At 40.0% G+C, this 16026-nt stretch overlaps 1 protein-coding gene across 13 annotated transcripts in view; it reads right to left on the minus strand.

Moving 5' to 3' along the window:
• ppip5k2 (diphosphoinositol pentakisphosphate kinase 2) overlaps positions 1-16026 on the minus strand; it is a 70204-nt gene that overhangs the window by 15597 nt on the left and 38581 nt on the right. For 3 of the 13 annotated variants that reach the window (XM_021601590.2, XM_021601588.2, XM_021601586.2), the window contains exons 25-28: positions 12312-12353; positions 11988-12161; positions 6755-6830; positions 4574-4693 (exon numbers count right to left, since the gene is read on the minus strand). In XM_021601590.2, the coding sequence (XP_021457265.2) occupies positions 4574-4693; positions 6755-6830; positions 11988-12161; positions 12312-12353 (412 nt within the window). The remainder of the gene's footprint in view (positions 1-4573; positions 4694-6754; positions 6831-11987; positions 12162-12311; positions 12354-16026) is intronic. The other 10 variants (XM_021601599.2, XM_021601589.2, XM_021601600.2 and 7 more) reach the window with 5 other exon arrangements.

Genomic DNA, 16026 nt, shown 5'->3' on the forward strand with positions numbered 1-16026 from the left:
TGGCTATGATGAATACCCCCACTGCTTTTGTTATTTCTTTATGTTTTTCTGAATTTGTCGCAAATTGTTGTTGGAAGGCAGCAACGAGAGATTGTTGTGTTTTTCGCAAACGAGTGGACTCTCTTTGCTCCAGCTTTACCTACAAGGGATACAGCCGGGTGACGGCCACGTAAATGACACATCACGTTTGAAGTGTTTCCACTCGAGTAGCTGACAGGGGCAAAGCAATGCTTGCAGACTGTACTTTGTTTGTTTACGGTCTTCTTACCCTCGTCATCGTATTGCACGCTGAATCCAACATTTCCCACACAGCGGATTTGAAAGACAGCGGTATCTCGTCAAATGTGCTTTTTTTTGTGTGTTTCCCCTCTCTTCATGGGGCCCCTTTAGGGCAGTTTCCTACTGAGATGTCATTGCAAATCGTACATTGGTTGTTTAAGGGGGAGGGGGTTGTGGTTGACACATTTTGAGACATTGCTGTGGAGTAAAGTCTGTCAGCCCTCAGGAGTCCCCTAACGGCCTGGGGCCCCAAGCAGTTGCTGTGTACTATTGCATCCCTAATATTTAGTGTGATTAGTGACATTTACCATTAAACCCAACCCAGCCCCAATACCATTACACTTGCAAAACACTATAGAGTTTGTGTTTGGGACTTTTACAATTGAAACCATTAGAATTGATGTAGCCTAATGGTTTGCTTGTTCACCAGGAATGAACTAATCCATACCCTTTTTTTAAAGGGAATAAAACACACAAAGGGGCCGTTTCCTGGACACAAGTTAAGCCTAAGAGAAGGACAAACTGAATCACTTTTCATGGAGGACTGGTTTCTATTGTGAGGATGACCACACAATGTATTTTCATCATGAGCAAAAGCTATTGGTTTTCTACCCAAGGTTGCAGAGGAAATGTTGTGATCCATTTAATAAAACACAAGAGACCAGCAAAACGGATAAAAGCATCAGGAACAGCGACATCTAGTGGGCAAAACAAATTTATTGTAAACAATGCAAGCGACTTCAATGGCCGATTTCAAAATTCACCCGATTCACAGGGAATACATTACGAATGATGAATAAGCAATAGTCCAAGCAGCAGATCCATAATATTTGTCAAACAGAGACCTGATACTGTATACAGGTTGTTGGGGTGGGATTGGCGTGGTTGTTGGGGTGGGATTGGCGTGGCTGTTGGGGTGGGATTGGAGTGGTTGTTGGGGTGGGATTGGCGTGGTTGTTGGGGTGGGGTGTCCGTGGGTGGCCTTTTTACCATTTTATTGAATTCCTCATGTCTTACTTATTGTTAGTAAGAATTATGGTCTAAATCGGATATTAGGTACTACATTTATTAAAGATTATATGAATCTTATAAATAAAATAAATGGACAACTTGGGTACAATCAATTAGCTTAATTGCTCAGATATCAAATTACATTATATACACAAAAATGTGTGAATTCGGCTATTTCAGCTACATCCATTGCTGACAGGTGTATAAAATCGAGCACATAGCCATGCAATCTCCATAGACAAACATTGGCAGTAGAATGGCTCAGTGATTATAATTTTTGTTTGTTTGTTGTAATTGTATCCCCTTTTTCTCCACAATTTTGTGATATCCAATTGGTAGTTACGATCTTGTCTCATTGCTGCAACTCCCCAACGGGCTCGGGAGAGGTCGAGTAATGCGTCCTTTGAAAAATGACCCGCCAAGCCGAGCTGCTTCTTAACACCTGGTCGCTTAACCCGGAAGCCAGCCGCACCACTCTGTGGGAGGAAACACTGTTCAACTGAGGTCAGCTTGCAGGTGCACGGCCCGCCACAAGGAGTCACTAGAGCGTGATGAGTCAAGGAACCCTCCCCAAACCCGGACGATGCTAGGCCAATTGTGCACCGCCCTATGGGACTCCTGGTTACGGCCGGCTGTGACACAGCTTGGGATCGAACCACAGGCAGTAGTGACGCCTGCGCCACTCGGGGGGCCAAGCTCAGTGACTTTCAACGTGGCACCATCATAGGATGCCACCTTTCCAGCAATTACTACCTCAAATTTTTGCCTTGCTAGAGCTGCACACAAGCTCACAGAACGGGATCGTGAGTCCTGAGGTGCAACACTCACTACCGAGTTCCAAACTGCCTCTGGAAGTAACACCAACCAAATAACTGTTAGTCAGGAGCTTCATGAAATGGTTTTTTATGGCCGAGCAGCCGCACACAAGCCTAAGATCACCATGCGTAATGCCAAGCGTCGGCTGGAGTGGTGTAAAGCTCGCCCCCATTGGACTCTGGAGCAGTGGAAACGTGTTCTCTGGAGTGATGAATTCACCATCTGGCAGTCTGACGGACGAATCTGGGTTTGGCGGATGCCAGCAGAACGCTACCTGCCCCACTGCATAGTGCCAACTGTAAAGTTGGGTGGAGGAGGAATAATGGTCTGGGGCTGTTTTTCATGGTTCGGGCAAGGAAGGTCCTTTCCTGTTTCAGCATGACAATGCCCCCGTGCACAAAGTGAGGTCCATACAGAAATGCTTTGTCAAGATTAGTGTGGAAAAACTTGACTGGCCTGCACAGAGCCCTGACCTCAACTCTATCGAACACCTGTGGGATGAATTGGAACGCTGACTGCGAGCCAGGCCTAATCGGCCAACATCAGTGCCCTGCCTCACTAATGCTCTTGTGGCTGAATGGAAGCAAGACCCTGCAGCAATACTCCAACATCTAGGGGAAAGCCTTCCCAGAAGAGTAGAGGCTGTGACAGCAACAAAAGGAGGACCAACTCCATATTAATCCCCATGATTTTGGAATGAGATGTTCGACGAGCAGGTGTCCACATATTTTTGGTAACGTTGTATATTTCAACAAAATAATGTTTCAGGAATACTAAATCTTATCTGTTTCGAACTATACAAATGATTTCAGAACAATCTGAGATGGGGGGTGGCGAAATGCTATTTCTTGTGCTTTTTGTGGTGGAATGACTCCGGCTTGAAATCAAATGCCCATGTAAATGACAACAGTGAAACAGTCTGTGCAAAAGTGCTATAACGTGTAGTACTTCGTAGCGTTCTAAAACTGGGTGAGCAATCAAATAAACACAAAAATATTATCATCTACACCTTATTCCACAGTCTGCCAGCATAATACAACAATTATTTTCTAAACTTTGTGGAATAGGGCTGTTTTAATAAAAGCTCTATCAAAAATGTCTGGAAAGGTCCAAAAGGATTATCTAAAATGCATAAAAATACAGAAAAGCTACAAAGGCTGGCTTAAGAAAACTACAAAAAAAACGTATTCAACGACAATATTCATAACCAAATTACAATAAAGTATTTGTAGACAACTGTTTGAAGAGTGTAATATGGCTACAAAACCAGGGATGTGGTCAATTCCATTTAAATTAAGTCAATTTCGGAATTAAACTGAAATTCCAATTCCAATTTATAATTGAAATGGAATGGACCCCAACACTGAATAATATGGTTGTTAAGTGGAGACGCCAAAATGTAGACATTAGTGGAGACACTTTACTAGTTTTGAAGGGAGCATTAAGTTTGCTAGCAAAGAGCGATGCGGTAGCTAACCAACTGTAAATACGTTCATTGTTTCGCCCCAAAGTTAGCCAGCTAGCTAAGTTAATTAGCCAGTTAGCTTAAGATATTTACAGATAGTTAGCAACCGTTCACACACTTTTACTTGCTACCTGTCGTGTCAAAAACATATCCCGAAAAAATGACGAGGTGTCTCCTCCAGCTGTGATCTACTTTCCAAGCATATTACAACATATGCGCTTTACAGCTAGCTACAGTAACTACAGGAACAAAGTTTTACATTTTAAAATGTTATTTGTAATACAAATTCCAAAAAAATTGTAAATTTTCCCAAAAAATAAATCACGGATGATTTAAATTGATTGAAGGTAAACTGTGATTGAGGGCCAAGTCCTTACTTGAGATCTGCACACGCAACTGTTTGAGATAAAAGCTAAATGTTTAGTTGCATCTTAGTTACGTGTGCAGATGTCCGGTTCGGATTCTAGCCATAAGAAATTGTTTGCATGAGTAATTTATTATTATTTTTAAATGTAGTAATGAATGAAATAATGGATGTTCACACCTCATCGTCTAGCTAAATCGATATAGTACAAGATTTCTGAGACAGGAATATTTGACCCGCAATTAATTTGAATTGAAAGTAAGATACTTTAATAAGATATTGATTATTAAAAGAAGTTATGAGGGGGATCAGTACTGAGTGCAACATTGTGCACAACTCCGGAAAAATACGTCTTATTTTGTATGAATAAACCTTAAATTCCCTACCAAAACAATGGACTTCACCATATTAACAAAAAATATGGATTATTACAATTTATTCTCCCAATAACATGAATTATGTTTCTGTCCAAAAACACAATATGGTAAATTAGAGGGACCGACACAAAGTGTCAGAATACATTCATGTATTTCCTATTGAAATACACAGGAGGAAATTACAGGATTCCTTTAGAGAAATGAGCAAGGGTTCATCTTTTTTTTTTTTTTTTAAAGATGTGTGTGCGTGTTTGCACATACCATCTAAGAAGCCAGAAGAGGTCAGCTTTTTACGGTGCGCGCGAGCATAATCTTGTAGGTTAGGTGCACTGGAGGAGGCCCCGAGCACCATGGTGCTAAAGAGACCAGCGCAATGAGACCCTGGTGGGAGTTAAGAGAAGATACATACAACAACCATTTGGTCCACACCATTGGAATGCATGCAGCATGCATTTCTAGGAGATTCTTGCCACAAAAAAGACCCTGTGCAGCCTCATAAGAGCCTTCACATAATGACAGTAATGTCACTTGGCATGAGGATGGCCTTGTGGGAGGGGGAGGAGGGGTGGTGTAATTCCTAACTTTTGGGCCGACATTATAGACCTGGGTAAATTGTAAAAACCTTCCTAGGAGCAATGTTATATCTCCGAGTTGTTGACCAAAACCTTTGTTACTAAACTTGCACTTGAAAATGCTTGTAATTTAACGACTGCCTCAACCTACTTGTAAAACATGTAAGTGCGTTGTTCGATTATTTATTGCCCTCCCCTACACAACAAATATTTCTGCTAAACATAGACAGAAACACATCCTATCTTTGACCGCCAATATCTTAATATATCAATATACAGTACAAATACAAGTTAGCAATTGTTACAACCTAGCCAAGCAAGGATAAAAAACAACAACTTTTAAACTACTTATTAGGCCGAAATATTTAAATCATATTGAGTTATAGTTTGCTAATTGCAGGTTAATGTAATTGTGCCTCAATACATTTAAATGATGCGTAAACGTGATGTGCCAAATCTGTGATTTTGTGCATTATCATAGGGTAAGCCATTAGAATAAAATGACTCAAATTATTGCAGCCATATGTGATAGATTCTCCATGAGCTGGTCCGGGGTCATTATTGCGCATTCATTCTAAAATGGGAGGGTAAGAATTTGAATGAAGAAAACTGATCAGAGATCAGCGCTGCCTTCTTTCAATCTTTTCGGTATTGACACATGCTCTCGACGAGTGTTATCTACCTGGTGTCATGGGAAACGCATGTAAAGATGCACTTGGCGAATGTTATCTACATGGTGTCATGGGAAACGCATGTAAAGATGCACTTGGCGAGTGTTAGCTACCTGGTGTTATGGGAAACACATGTAAAGATGCACTTGGCGAGTGTTATTCACGTGGTGTTTTGGGTAACGCATGTAAAGATGCACTTGGCGAGTGTTATTCACGTGGTGTTTTGGGTAACGCATGTTACAGCTTCTTCGGTCGTTATGAACGATGCATAGTTAGAACATTGGTAAAAGCCTCATTTCCAACGCAATCGGGAAACCTGATCCAGGTCACTGCAAGTTGATAACTACGTCCTCTAACCACTAGGCTATTATACAGTTGCTACGTATCTTGATGACTGTCATCTTCATTGCACAGCTAATTATGAGCCAAGAACCTGGTACGATACACAGGCATAAACTACTAACTACTAGATACCATCACAAATAATACGATCAAAATTAAGATAAATAATAACAATACAAACATGATAGTTTGTAATATCAAAGCGTTACTTAGTGATACAAAAATATCAAAACTGAAGAAAAAAGTGAAAGAAAAGAATGAAGGTGTAGGACAGCCATTTCTAAAATGGTAGCCAGCAACAAATCCCTAATATTTTGATAAGAATTTGCTGTGGCTACAACATTTTAGGTCACTAAGGACATTACCAGCATGTATGAGAAATTGAGTCAGCACTGTATTAGTTGTGTGGCAAAAATCTTTGTCTAAAGTATGCTTAACAGCTTGTTGACAGTATTACTTGGTCAAACAAGCTCCACAACACAGATGTAGTAATTGATTGTTAATTGTGAAGAGAGCAGCCAGTGTATGACACTTCAGGTGCTTGAGGCTCCGTCAACACAAAGCAAAGATTTGAGATGCGTCAGAAAACATACAGTACAGAACAAATCTGACATCATTAAAAAAAAATCATTGCATTGCAAAAGTTACTTCCAATATTTGCCCTCACGTTGAAGTTGTGCTGAAGTAATGTGAAGACACTAAAACATTTGAAAACTAGGGATATAATGAAACATCTAAATCACATTCTTTAAAAAAAAAGAACATTTTCATTTTTTTTTTTACATTTCTTAATAATATAAAGTGATAAATTGGAGCTAATTTGTTTCAAACGTCCTAAAAGCAGTGATTATGCTTACCTACTCCTGGGGTGAGTTTGTGTTCAGAGTATAGTCTACCAGGTCGCTGTGCATGGGCATTGTTCTCTGACAGAACCTAGAGGAGAAAACAAAAAACTATAATTACCACATTTCACTGAAACTCGTCCACAACCTCACTGAAACGGATGCCTTTTTCTGGAAAGACATGTCAATAAGCAGCAGAGGGAAATGGTAGTGCAGACGCCAACAAAGACTAATCAGCAGAAGAAAAGAAAGATGAACATGCAACATCCCTATGGCCACACGAAGTCCATGCCACGTGAGAGGTTGGACATTACGGAGGACACAGCGGGTGAGAAGAGATGCAGGAGTTGAGGGACGAGGATGGACGTGGCAACAGTTTGCAGAAAATCAGGTTTCAAACAATCAAGACTGCACAACTTTAACCAAGATACACATTACACCCGTGTTAAAGAAAAAAAAGTCAAAGTGAAGACAAAACACGAAGAAAGAAGTTGAGTTTGGTGTTCTCATTTTCCCATCCAAGATGTTAATATCTCCGTTTCGTGCACGGACAACAACAAAAAAACGAGACAAACTTGAAATGAGCGGATCCTCTGCCTTTTTTTTAGGGGGGGGGGGGGGTGAAGGGAGGTAGAGGTGGAGTGGGGCGGACCTCACAGCAGGATCCTGGTCTGTGTCAGTGGATTGAAAGGTCATGAGAGCACGAAGACAATGAGCACACTGTGAGCCCATTCTCACACCTCACATGGCTCACCTGGAGGACCAGGAAGGGTAACCCCCTGTCTAGTAGGGCAGAAGACCCATCTTAGTGACTAAAACCAACCAGGCTCCATACAGAAACCCCACATTACAGGAAGTGGTGGGTTTATTTTGTATTTATTTAACCCTTATTTTACCAGGTGAGATGACAGAGAACATGTTCTCATTTACAGCAATCACCTGGGGAATAGTTACAGGGGAGGTGTGGACAAGCCAATAAAAGCTTCTTCTAGCACTGACCTAGCCTGCTGTGAGTTTGGCTGAGAGATAAGAGTTTCTCGGAAAGTCTGAGGCAAATATACATAAAATTGTCCATCATTGTATGTTCGCCTACAATGATGCCTTTTCTAATTATGTACAGTAGGGTATAGCCTATACGCTACAGTTGTAGTAAATGACATCAGTGTGATGTAAATGTAGGTGGTTAGGTACTGTACAGACGGTGTGATGAAGACATTCAAGTGCCGCCACACATACAGCCATAATATAAGCACCTTTAACTCAGTCACGTGTCCTCTGACAGCAAATACATTATACTATAATACATACTATTATAATATTCTTTAATACATACATATTATTATAATATACAGTGTTCAGACCCCCATGACTTTTCACACATTTTGTTACAGCTTTATTCTGAAATTGATTAAAATCGTTTTTTTTCTTCTCTCAATCTACACACAACACACCATAATGACCAAAAAAATAATGAAATAACAGTTACATAAGTATTCAGACCCTTTACTCAGTACTTTGTTGAATCACCTTTGGCAACGTTTACAGCCTCAAGTCTTCTTGGGTATGACGCTACAAGCATGGCACACCTGTATTTGGGGAGTTTCTCCCATTCTTCTCTACAGATTCTCTCAAGCTCTGTCAGGTTGGATGGGGAGCATCGCTGCACAGCTATTTTCAGTTCTCTCCAGAGATGTTCGATCGGGTTCAAGTCCGGGCTCTGGCTGGGCCACTCAAAGACATTCAGACACTTGTCCCAAACCCACTCTTGCGTTGTCTTGGCTGTGCACTTAGGGTCATTGTCCTGTTGGAAGGTGAACCTTCACCCCAGTTTATATCAAGGATCTCTCTGAACTTTGCGCCATTCATCTTTCCCTCAATCCTGACTAGTCTCTCAGTCCCTGCCGTTGAAAAACATGACAACATGATGCTGCCACCACCATGCTTCACCGTAGGGATGGTGCCATGTTTCCGCCAGACACTTGGCATTCAGGCCAAAGAGTTCCATCTTGGTTTCATCAGACCAGAGAATCTTGTTTCTCATAGTCTAAGAGTCCTTAAAGTGCCCTTTGGCAAACTCCAAGTGGGCTGTCATATGCTTTTTACTGAGTAGTGGCTTCCGTCTGGCCACTCTCCCATAAAGGCCTGATTGGTGGAGTGCTGCAGAGATGGTTGTCCTTCTGGAAGGTTCTCCCATCTACACAGAGAAACGCTGGAGCTCTGTCAGAGTGACCATAGGGTTTTTGGTCACATCCCTGACCAAGGCCCTTCTCCCCCGATTGCGCAGTTTGGCAGGACAGCCAGCTCTGGGGAGAGTCTTGAACTTCTTCCACTTAAGGATGACAAGGCCACTGGGGACCATCTAAGCTGCAGAAAAGTTTTGGTACCCTTCCCCAGATCTGTGCCTCAACAATAATATCTCGGAGCTCTACGAACAATTTCTTCAACCTCATTGCTTGGTTTTTGCTCTGACATGCACTGTCAAATGTGGGACCTTATACAGAAAGATGTGTTTCCAAATCGGGTGCGTTTTCCTTTCCAAATCATGTCCAATCAATTGAACTTACCACAGTTGGACTCCAATCAAGTTGTAGAAACATCAAGGATGATCAATGGAAACAGGACGCACTGGAGCTCAATTTCAAATCTCATAACAAACGGTCTGAATACTTCAGTAAATAAGTTTGGTTTAATTTTTTTATAAATTTGCAAAAAAATTAAACGCTTTTGCTTTATCATTATGGGGTAGTGTGAGTAGATGGACAAAAACATTTTTTATATATAAAAAAAATCAATTTTAGAATGAGGCTGTAAACGTAACAATGTGGAGAAAGGGAAGGGGTCTGAATACTTTCAGAATGCACTGTTTAATATACTATAATACATACTATTATAATATATGATATAATACATACTATTATACACACACACACATATATATATTCTATAATACATACTATTATTGATCACTGCTATAATTGAAAGATATCACCTTTCAATATATGATTTAGTGTCAACCTTAGACCTGCTTTAAATATTCACACTGCATTCCCCCTTTATAGGATGACTTCAATGGCCCTATCGTTAATATAATCTGGTCAAAAGTATAAAATACAGCCAATTTCACATTCAAATCTGGTTGTGTCCATTTGGCAAATGGGGTGAGAAATGTAGTTGAAATAGCCTGCTTTACATTTGATTTGAGCAAAGCAGTGACCCATTAGAAAAGAGTGTGTTAAATTCCATCGCAGCCGAGTTGGGCCAAATTTCTTGGAGGCATAAGCGGCAGGCAAGCTTAGGACGGACATCCCACCCCAAACAGATCTCCAAAATCTGCATGTTAGTTAGTCACACTAGCCACTCTGATAGTGGCCCAGATTATTGTTCAAATTCTCACTCAACAGCAAATCCGAGCGAGTCGCGAAGGACAGCTAATGTCTGTTTCAGCAGATTAATATAAAGAGTGGTCTTTACCTAGTCTCTTAGATGGATGAAAAGAACGACACCAAACTGTGCAGACAGACTGGTTCGATTATGGCTTTTCTTGTTGGCAAAACGTAAAAATGCATGACAAAAGAAAGACATACATTCTGTTGTTCAAGTTATGAATATAGTGGAATATAGAGTATTGATACCAATATAGTGGAATATAGAGTATTGATACCAATATAGTGGAATATAGAGTATTGATACCAATATAGTGGAATATTGAGTATTGATACCAATATAGTGGAATATAGAGTATTGATACCAATATAGTGGAATATAGAGTATTGATACCAATATAGTGGAATATAGAGTACCAGTCAAAGGTTTGGACACACCTACTCATCCCAGGCTTCTACTTTATGTTTTACTATTTTATATATTGTAGAATAATAGTGAAGACATCAGAACTATGAAATAACACACATGGAATCATGTAGTAAACAAAAATGTGTTATATTTGAGATTCTTCAAAGTAGCCATCCATTGCCTTGACTGCTTTGCACACTCTTGGCATTCTCTCAACCGGCTTCATGAGGTAGTCACCTGGAATGCATTTCAATTAGCAGATGTGCCTTGTTAAAAGTTAATTTGTTGTGACAAGGTAGGGGGGGTATACAGAATATAGCTCTATGTGGTAAAAGACCAAGTTCATATTATGGCAAGAACAGCTCAAATAAGCAAAGAGAAACAACAGTCCATCATTACTGAAATGAAGGTCAGTCAATGTGGAAAATGTCAAGAACTTTGAAAGTATCTTCCAAGTACAGTCACAAAAACCATCAAGCTCTTTGATGAAACTGGCTCTGATTAGGATCTCCACAGGAAAGGAAGACCCAGAGTTTCCTCAGCTGCAGAGGAAACTCTGGGTTACCAGCCTCAGAAATTACAGCCCAAATAAATGCTTCACAGAGTTCAAGTTACAGACATCTCAACATCAAGTATAAAATATATTTAGATTTGTTTAACACTTTTTTGGTTACTACATGATTCCATATGTGTTATTTCAAAGTTTTGACGTCTTCACTATTATTCTACAATGTAGAACATAGTAAAACAATTAAGAAAAACCCTTGAATGACTAAGTGTGTCCAGACGTTTGACTGGTACTGTATTTCACACAGCCATCATTGAAAGAGTCCATGAGCAGGTAGGTATTTGATAAAAAAATGTTTTTAAAATATATTTACCCGGGGAACAACAAAACAGGGAGAAACCTCAACAAAGATGAAACCAGGGAGAGAGCCACAGACAGTGTCTCATTAGCTGGTTGGTGCTAAGCACTTTAGGTGTACCTCTAGTAGACATTGTGGCCACATTGTGAGGAAAGTGTGAATTCCACCAAGGCAGCAGAGCAACAACGTTAGTTGCAAAATATATATATATATTTTTTAAATACAGTGCAAAATGAGTATCCCATAGCCAGCAATCTTTGAATTGCAATGCTATTACAATTTAAGACACTAAAATGTAACCTTGTTTCAAGAGTTATCATCTTCACTGTATGGACCCAATGAACCGAATGACCCCCCCAAAAAATGAAAGACAAAAAGGAATCATTCTTCCCAGTACCATTTAGGTTGTTTTTTTTTAATTATGAAAATGGCACCCATTTTTTGAAATTGCGAATAGGGGTAAAAATGGCATCTTTACATCAATCTGCTGATTAGGTGTCCTTGCTGACCGCAGCAGTGTTTTTAAGTGCACATGAACAAGAGTAGGTGTCATCTGTTTGTGTGGATAATAAATTAAAATGGGTAAAAACCTGTTGCCATGAGCCAAAAATACTGGATGTGAAAGCCAGTGATTTGGGGGAGACAGGGGAGGAAGTGATTTGGTCCCCTGATCTGCGTCTTCGACGCCCAGTACCAACACCACAGGTGTAATGAAGCCAGGTACCAATAGAGTCAGGGCTAGACACACTCAGGGGGCTCTCTTCCTGGAAGTGAGAGAGGGGGCAGAAACAGCACAGTCATGCAACATTACAAAAAAAAAAAGAACAGTCTCCAGCTAATGTATGTGTGTCCCATCAACATTCACAAGTAGGAACTGTTTTTTTGTTTAGGTTTGGTATAATGTATCGTCATACTTTGCCAGCTGCGGTCTTGATAAAGTCTGGCTGCAATGGGGACTAAAAGGAAAGTTAAAAAAACACACACAAAAAAGGAGAAAGATCAATGTACTAGCAATTGTTAGACTGTCCATTTCCGGGTCACATTGACATGCAGGTCAATTCTGTGATCCTGGCACAAGTTCGTTAATCAGATAATTAACAATCAATACATACATTTTAAAGTAAATGTAGCCCTGGGCAACTTTAGCTGATGTGTGTAGACTGTTCTCTCAGCATTAGTGTCAGCATACAGCTGGTGTAATGTATTAGGTCAAGTTAAATCACCAAACAGTGTACTGCCAACACCATGTGATAATGTGAAAGACCAGTGACTATAATACAGTGGGTGAGGAGGGACAATCTACACTATAATACAGTGGGTGAAGGACAATATTCCCTACAATACAGTGGGTGAGGGACAATTTTACTACAATACAGTGGGTGAGGGACAATTTCACTATAATACTGTGGGTGAGGGACAATTTCACTACAATACTGTGGGTGAGGGACAATTTCACTACAATACTGTGGGTGAGGGACAATTTCACTACAATACTGTGGGTGAGGGACAATTTCACTACAATACAGTGGGTGAGGGACAATCTTCACTACAATACAGTGGGTGGGGGACAATCTTCACTATAATACTGTGGGTGGGGGACAATATTCCCTACAATACAGTGGGTGAGGAGGGACAATATTCCCTACAATACAGTGGGTGAGGAGGGACAATCTACACTACAATACAGTGGGTGAGGGACAATATTCACTATAATACTGTGGGTAAGGCACAATATTCACTATTAGCCAAAAGATGTACAGAGATAGTTGCTTTTGTAATATATACCCTTAAAAGCCAGCAGTATTACATTGACATTTTAGTCATTTAGCTGACGCTCTTATCCAGAACAATTAGGGTTAAGTGCTGTGCTCAAGGGCACATTGACAGATATTTCACCTAGTCGGCTCAGGGATTTGAACCAGCGACCTTTCGGTTACTGGCCCAACACTCTAAACCACTAGGCTACCTGCCACCAGTTATGACAACGTAATCAACAATTCAAGTTAAAAATATACTCTTGTTGAGTTGATTTTAACACTTACACGGGTATATAGTGAATGCAACACAATAACCAGTGTTGGTCAATATACATCTTCAACTATTTACAGTTAGCTTTTAATACTGTACTTTCAGAGTTTCTAACATTTTCGAAAGTCTAACATTAGCTCGGTGTAGTGTGGAACAACACGGACACCGTGTTAATTTTAACCCTATGAGAGTTGATTTAACATTTGTAATTTTGCTGTGCAACTGGTGAATTTGAAACATAGGGGTTGCTGTTTGGCAAAAGTGATGGTACACGCTGCTTGCAGAACATTTCCTTGTGATCTGAAGGAAACAAACGTAAATAGAAATGTGGCACTCTTATGCACATGCAAGGTGTCCTGTGGGGGGTGTGACTTAGTGCATTACTGAAGTATATGCAATGGAGATTAGAAGGTGCAGTAGATATGAATTTAGCAAATAACATTGACTTCTAGACAACAACAAAATTATTATTACAAAATATTTATCATTACTTATAACCTGAGTGACTGCATCAAGCTGAATTTTATAAAGGTAAAGTGTAGAATGCAGATGTAAAAATGAGCAAATTTCTTCTAAGAACGTGTATTGGTGACCACCACTTAAAATTAAAAATTGATTAGTTTCTACAACATTTTCAAAGACCAGTAGTTACCATGCACTCACCACACTCAGCAACATACAGCAATGTTTTGTGTGTGGGTGGGTACACAGAAATAGATTTCAATATTACATAAAAAAATAAATTAAATATATCAACATGAATATATACAGACATAGATCTGAATATTGCAAGCAAAGAAGTTGAAGATCCAGATAAAAACAAAGTTTCAAATTACAGGAAACAACTTTCAGAGGTGAGTTTGCTGAAAGCTTCATAGCTAACGTGGCACTTCATTTCTCTCAACGACCAAGGCCAACGCTACTTGTAGAATAGCAAAGTGCTTCCTTTGAGGACTTTTGTGTGTTCATGCAAAGATGGACCATCAAAGATACACTACTGTTCAAAAGTTTGGGGTCACTTAGAAATGTCCTTGTTTATGAAAGAAAAGCACATTTTTTGTTCATTAAAATAACATCAAATTGATCAGAAATACAGTGTAGACATTGTTAATGACTATTGTAGCAGGAAACGGCAGATTTTGTATGGAATATCTACATAGGCGTACAGAGGCCCATTATCAGCAACAATCACTCCTGTGTTCCATTGGCACGTTGTGTTAGCTAATCCAAGTTTATCATTTAAAAAGGCTAATTGATCTCATACAACGCTGTGTACTACTCCCTTCACAGAACAGCGCAAACTGGCTGTAACCAGAATAGAAAGAGGAGTGGAAGGCCCCGATGCACAACTGAGCAAGAGGACAAGTACATTAGTGTGTCTAGTTTGAAAAACAGACGCCTCACAAATCTTCAATTGGCAGCTTCATTAAATAGTACCCGCAAAACACCAGTCTCAACGTCAGCAGTGAAGAGGCGACTCCGGGATGCTGGCCTTCTAGGCAGAGTTGCAAAGAAAAAGCCATATCTCAGACTGGCCAATAAAAATAAAGGATTAAGACGGGCAAAAGAACACAGACACTGGACAGAGGAATTCTGCCTAGAAGGCCAGCATCCCGAAGTCGCCACTTCACTGTTGACGTTGAGACTGGTGTTTTGCAGGTACTATTTAATGAAGCTACCAGGTGAGGAGTTGTGAGGTTTCTGTTTCTCAAACTAAACACAATATACTTGTCCTCTTTCTCAGTTGTGCACCGGGGCCTGCCACTCTTTCTATTCTGGTTAGAGCCAGTTTGCGCTGTTCTGTGAAGGGAGTAGTACACCGTGTTGTACGAGTTCTTCAGTTTCTTGGCAATTTCTTGCATGGAATAGTCTTCATTTCTCAGAACATGAATAGACTGACGAGTTTCAGAAAAAAGTATTTGTTTCTGGACATTTTCAGCCTGTAATCGAACCCACAAATGATAATGCTCCAGACACTCAACTAGTCTAAAGAAGGCCAGTTTTATTGCTTATTTAATCAGAACAACAGTTTTCAGCTGTGCTAACATAATTGAAAAAGGGTTTTCTAATGATCAATTAGCCTTTTAAAATGATAAACTCTGATTAGCTAATACAACATGCCATTGGAACACAGGAGTGATGGTTGCTGATAATGGGCCTCTGTACACCTATGTAGATATTCCATTAAAAATCTGCCGTTTCCAGCTACAATAGTAATTTACAACATTAACAACGTCTACACTGTATTTCTGATCAATTTGATGTTATTTTAATGGACAAAAAAATGGCTTTTCTTTCAAGAACAAGGACATTTCTAAGTGACCCCAAACGTTTGAAAGGTAGTGTACATTTTACAATTGTTACTTGCTCGCGGCTGGGCTATTGAGAGAAGGTAGTCACACCAGCATTGTTTTGAGACCTTAAAAATCACTCCTTGTTCTAATTGTAATGGTATATTACTGTAATAAGTAACACAGTAAGCTTACATTCCAAAGGGGGCTGGTGACTCATCAGGTGACCCCTTTCAGTGCACATTGTTATTCTGTTGCATAGCTCTGCTGTAAACATACAACACTACACAGTACTAACCCAAAAACCAAT

This window comes from Oncorhynchus mykiss, chromosome 5 (assembly GCF_013265735.2).
Source record: "Oncorhynchus mykiss isolate Arlee chromosome 5, USDA_OmykA_1.1, whole genome shotgun sequence".
Classification (NCBI taxonomy): Eukaryota; Metazoa; Chordata; class Actinopteri; order Salmoniformes; family Salmonidae; genus Oncorhynchus; species Oncorhynchus mykiss.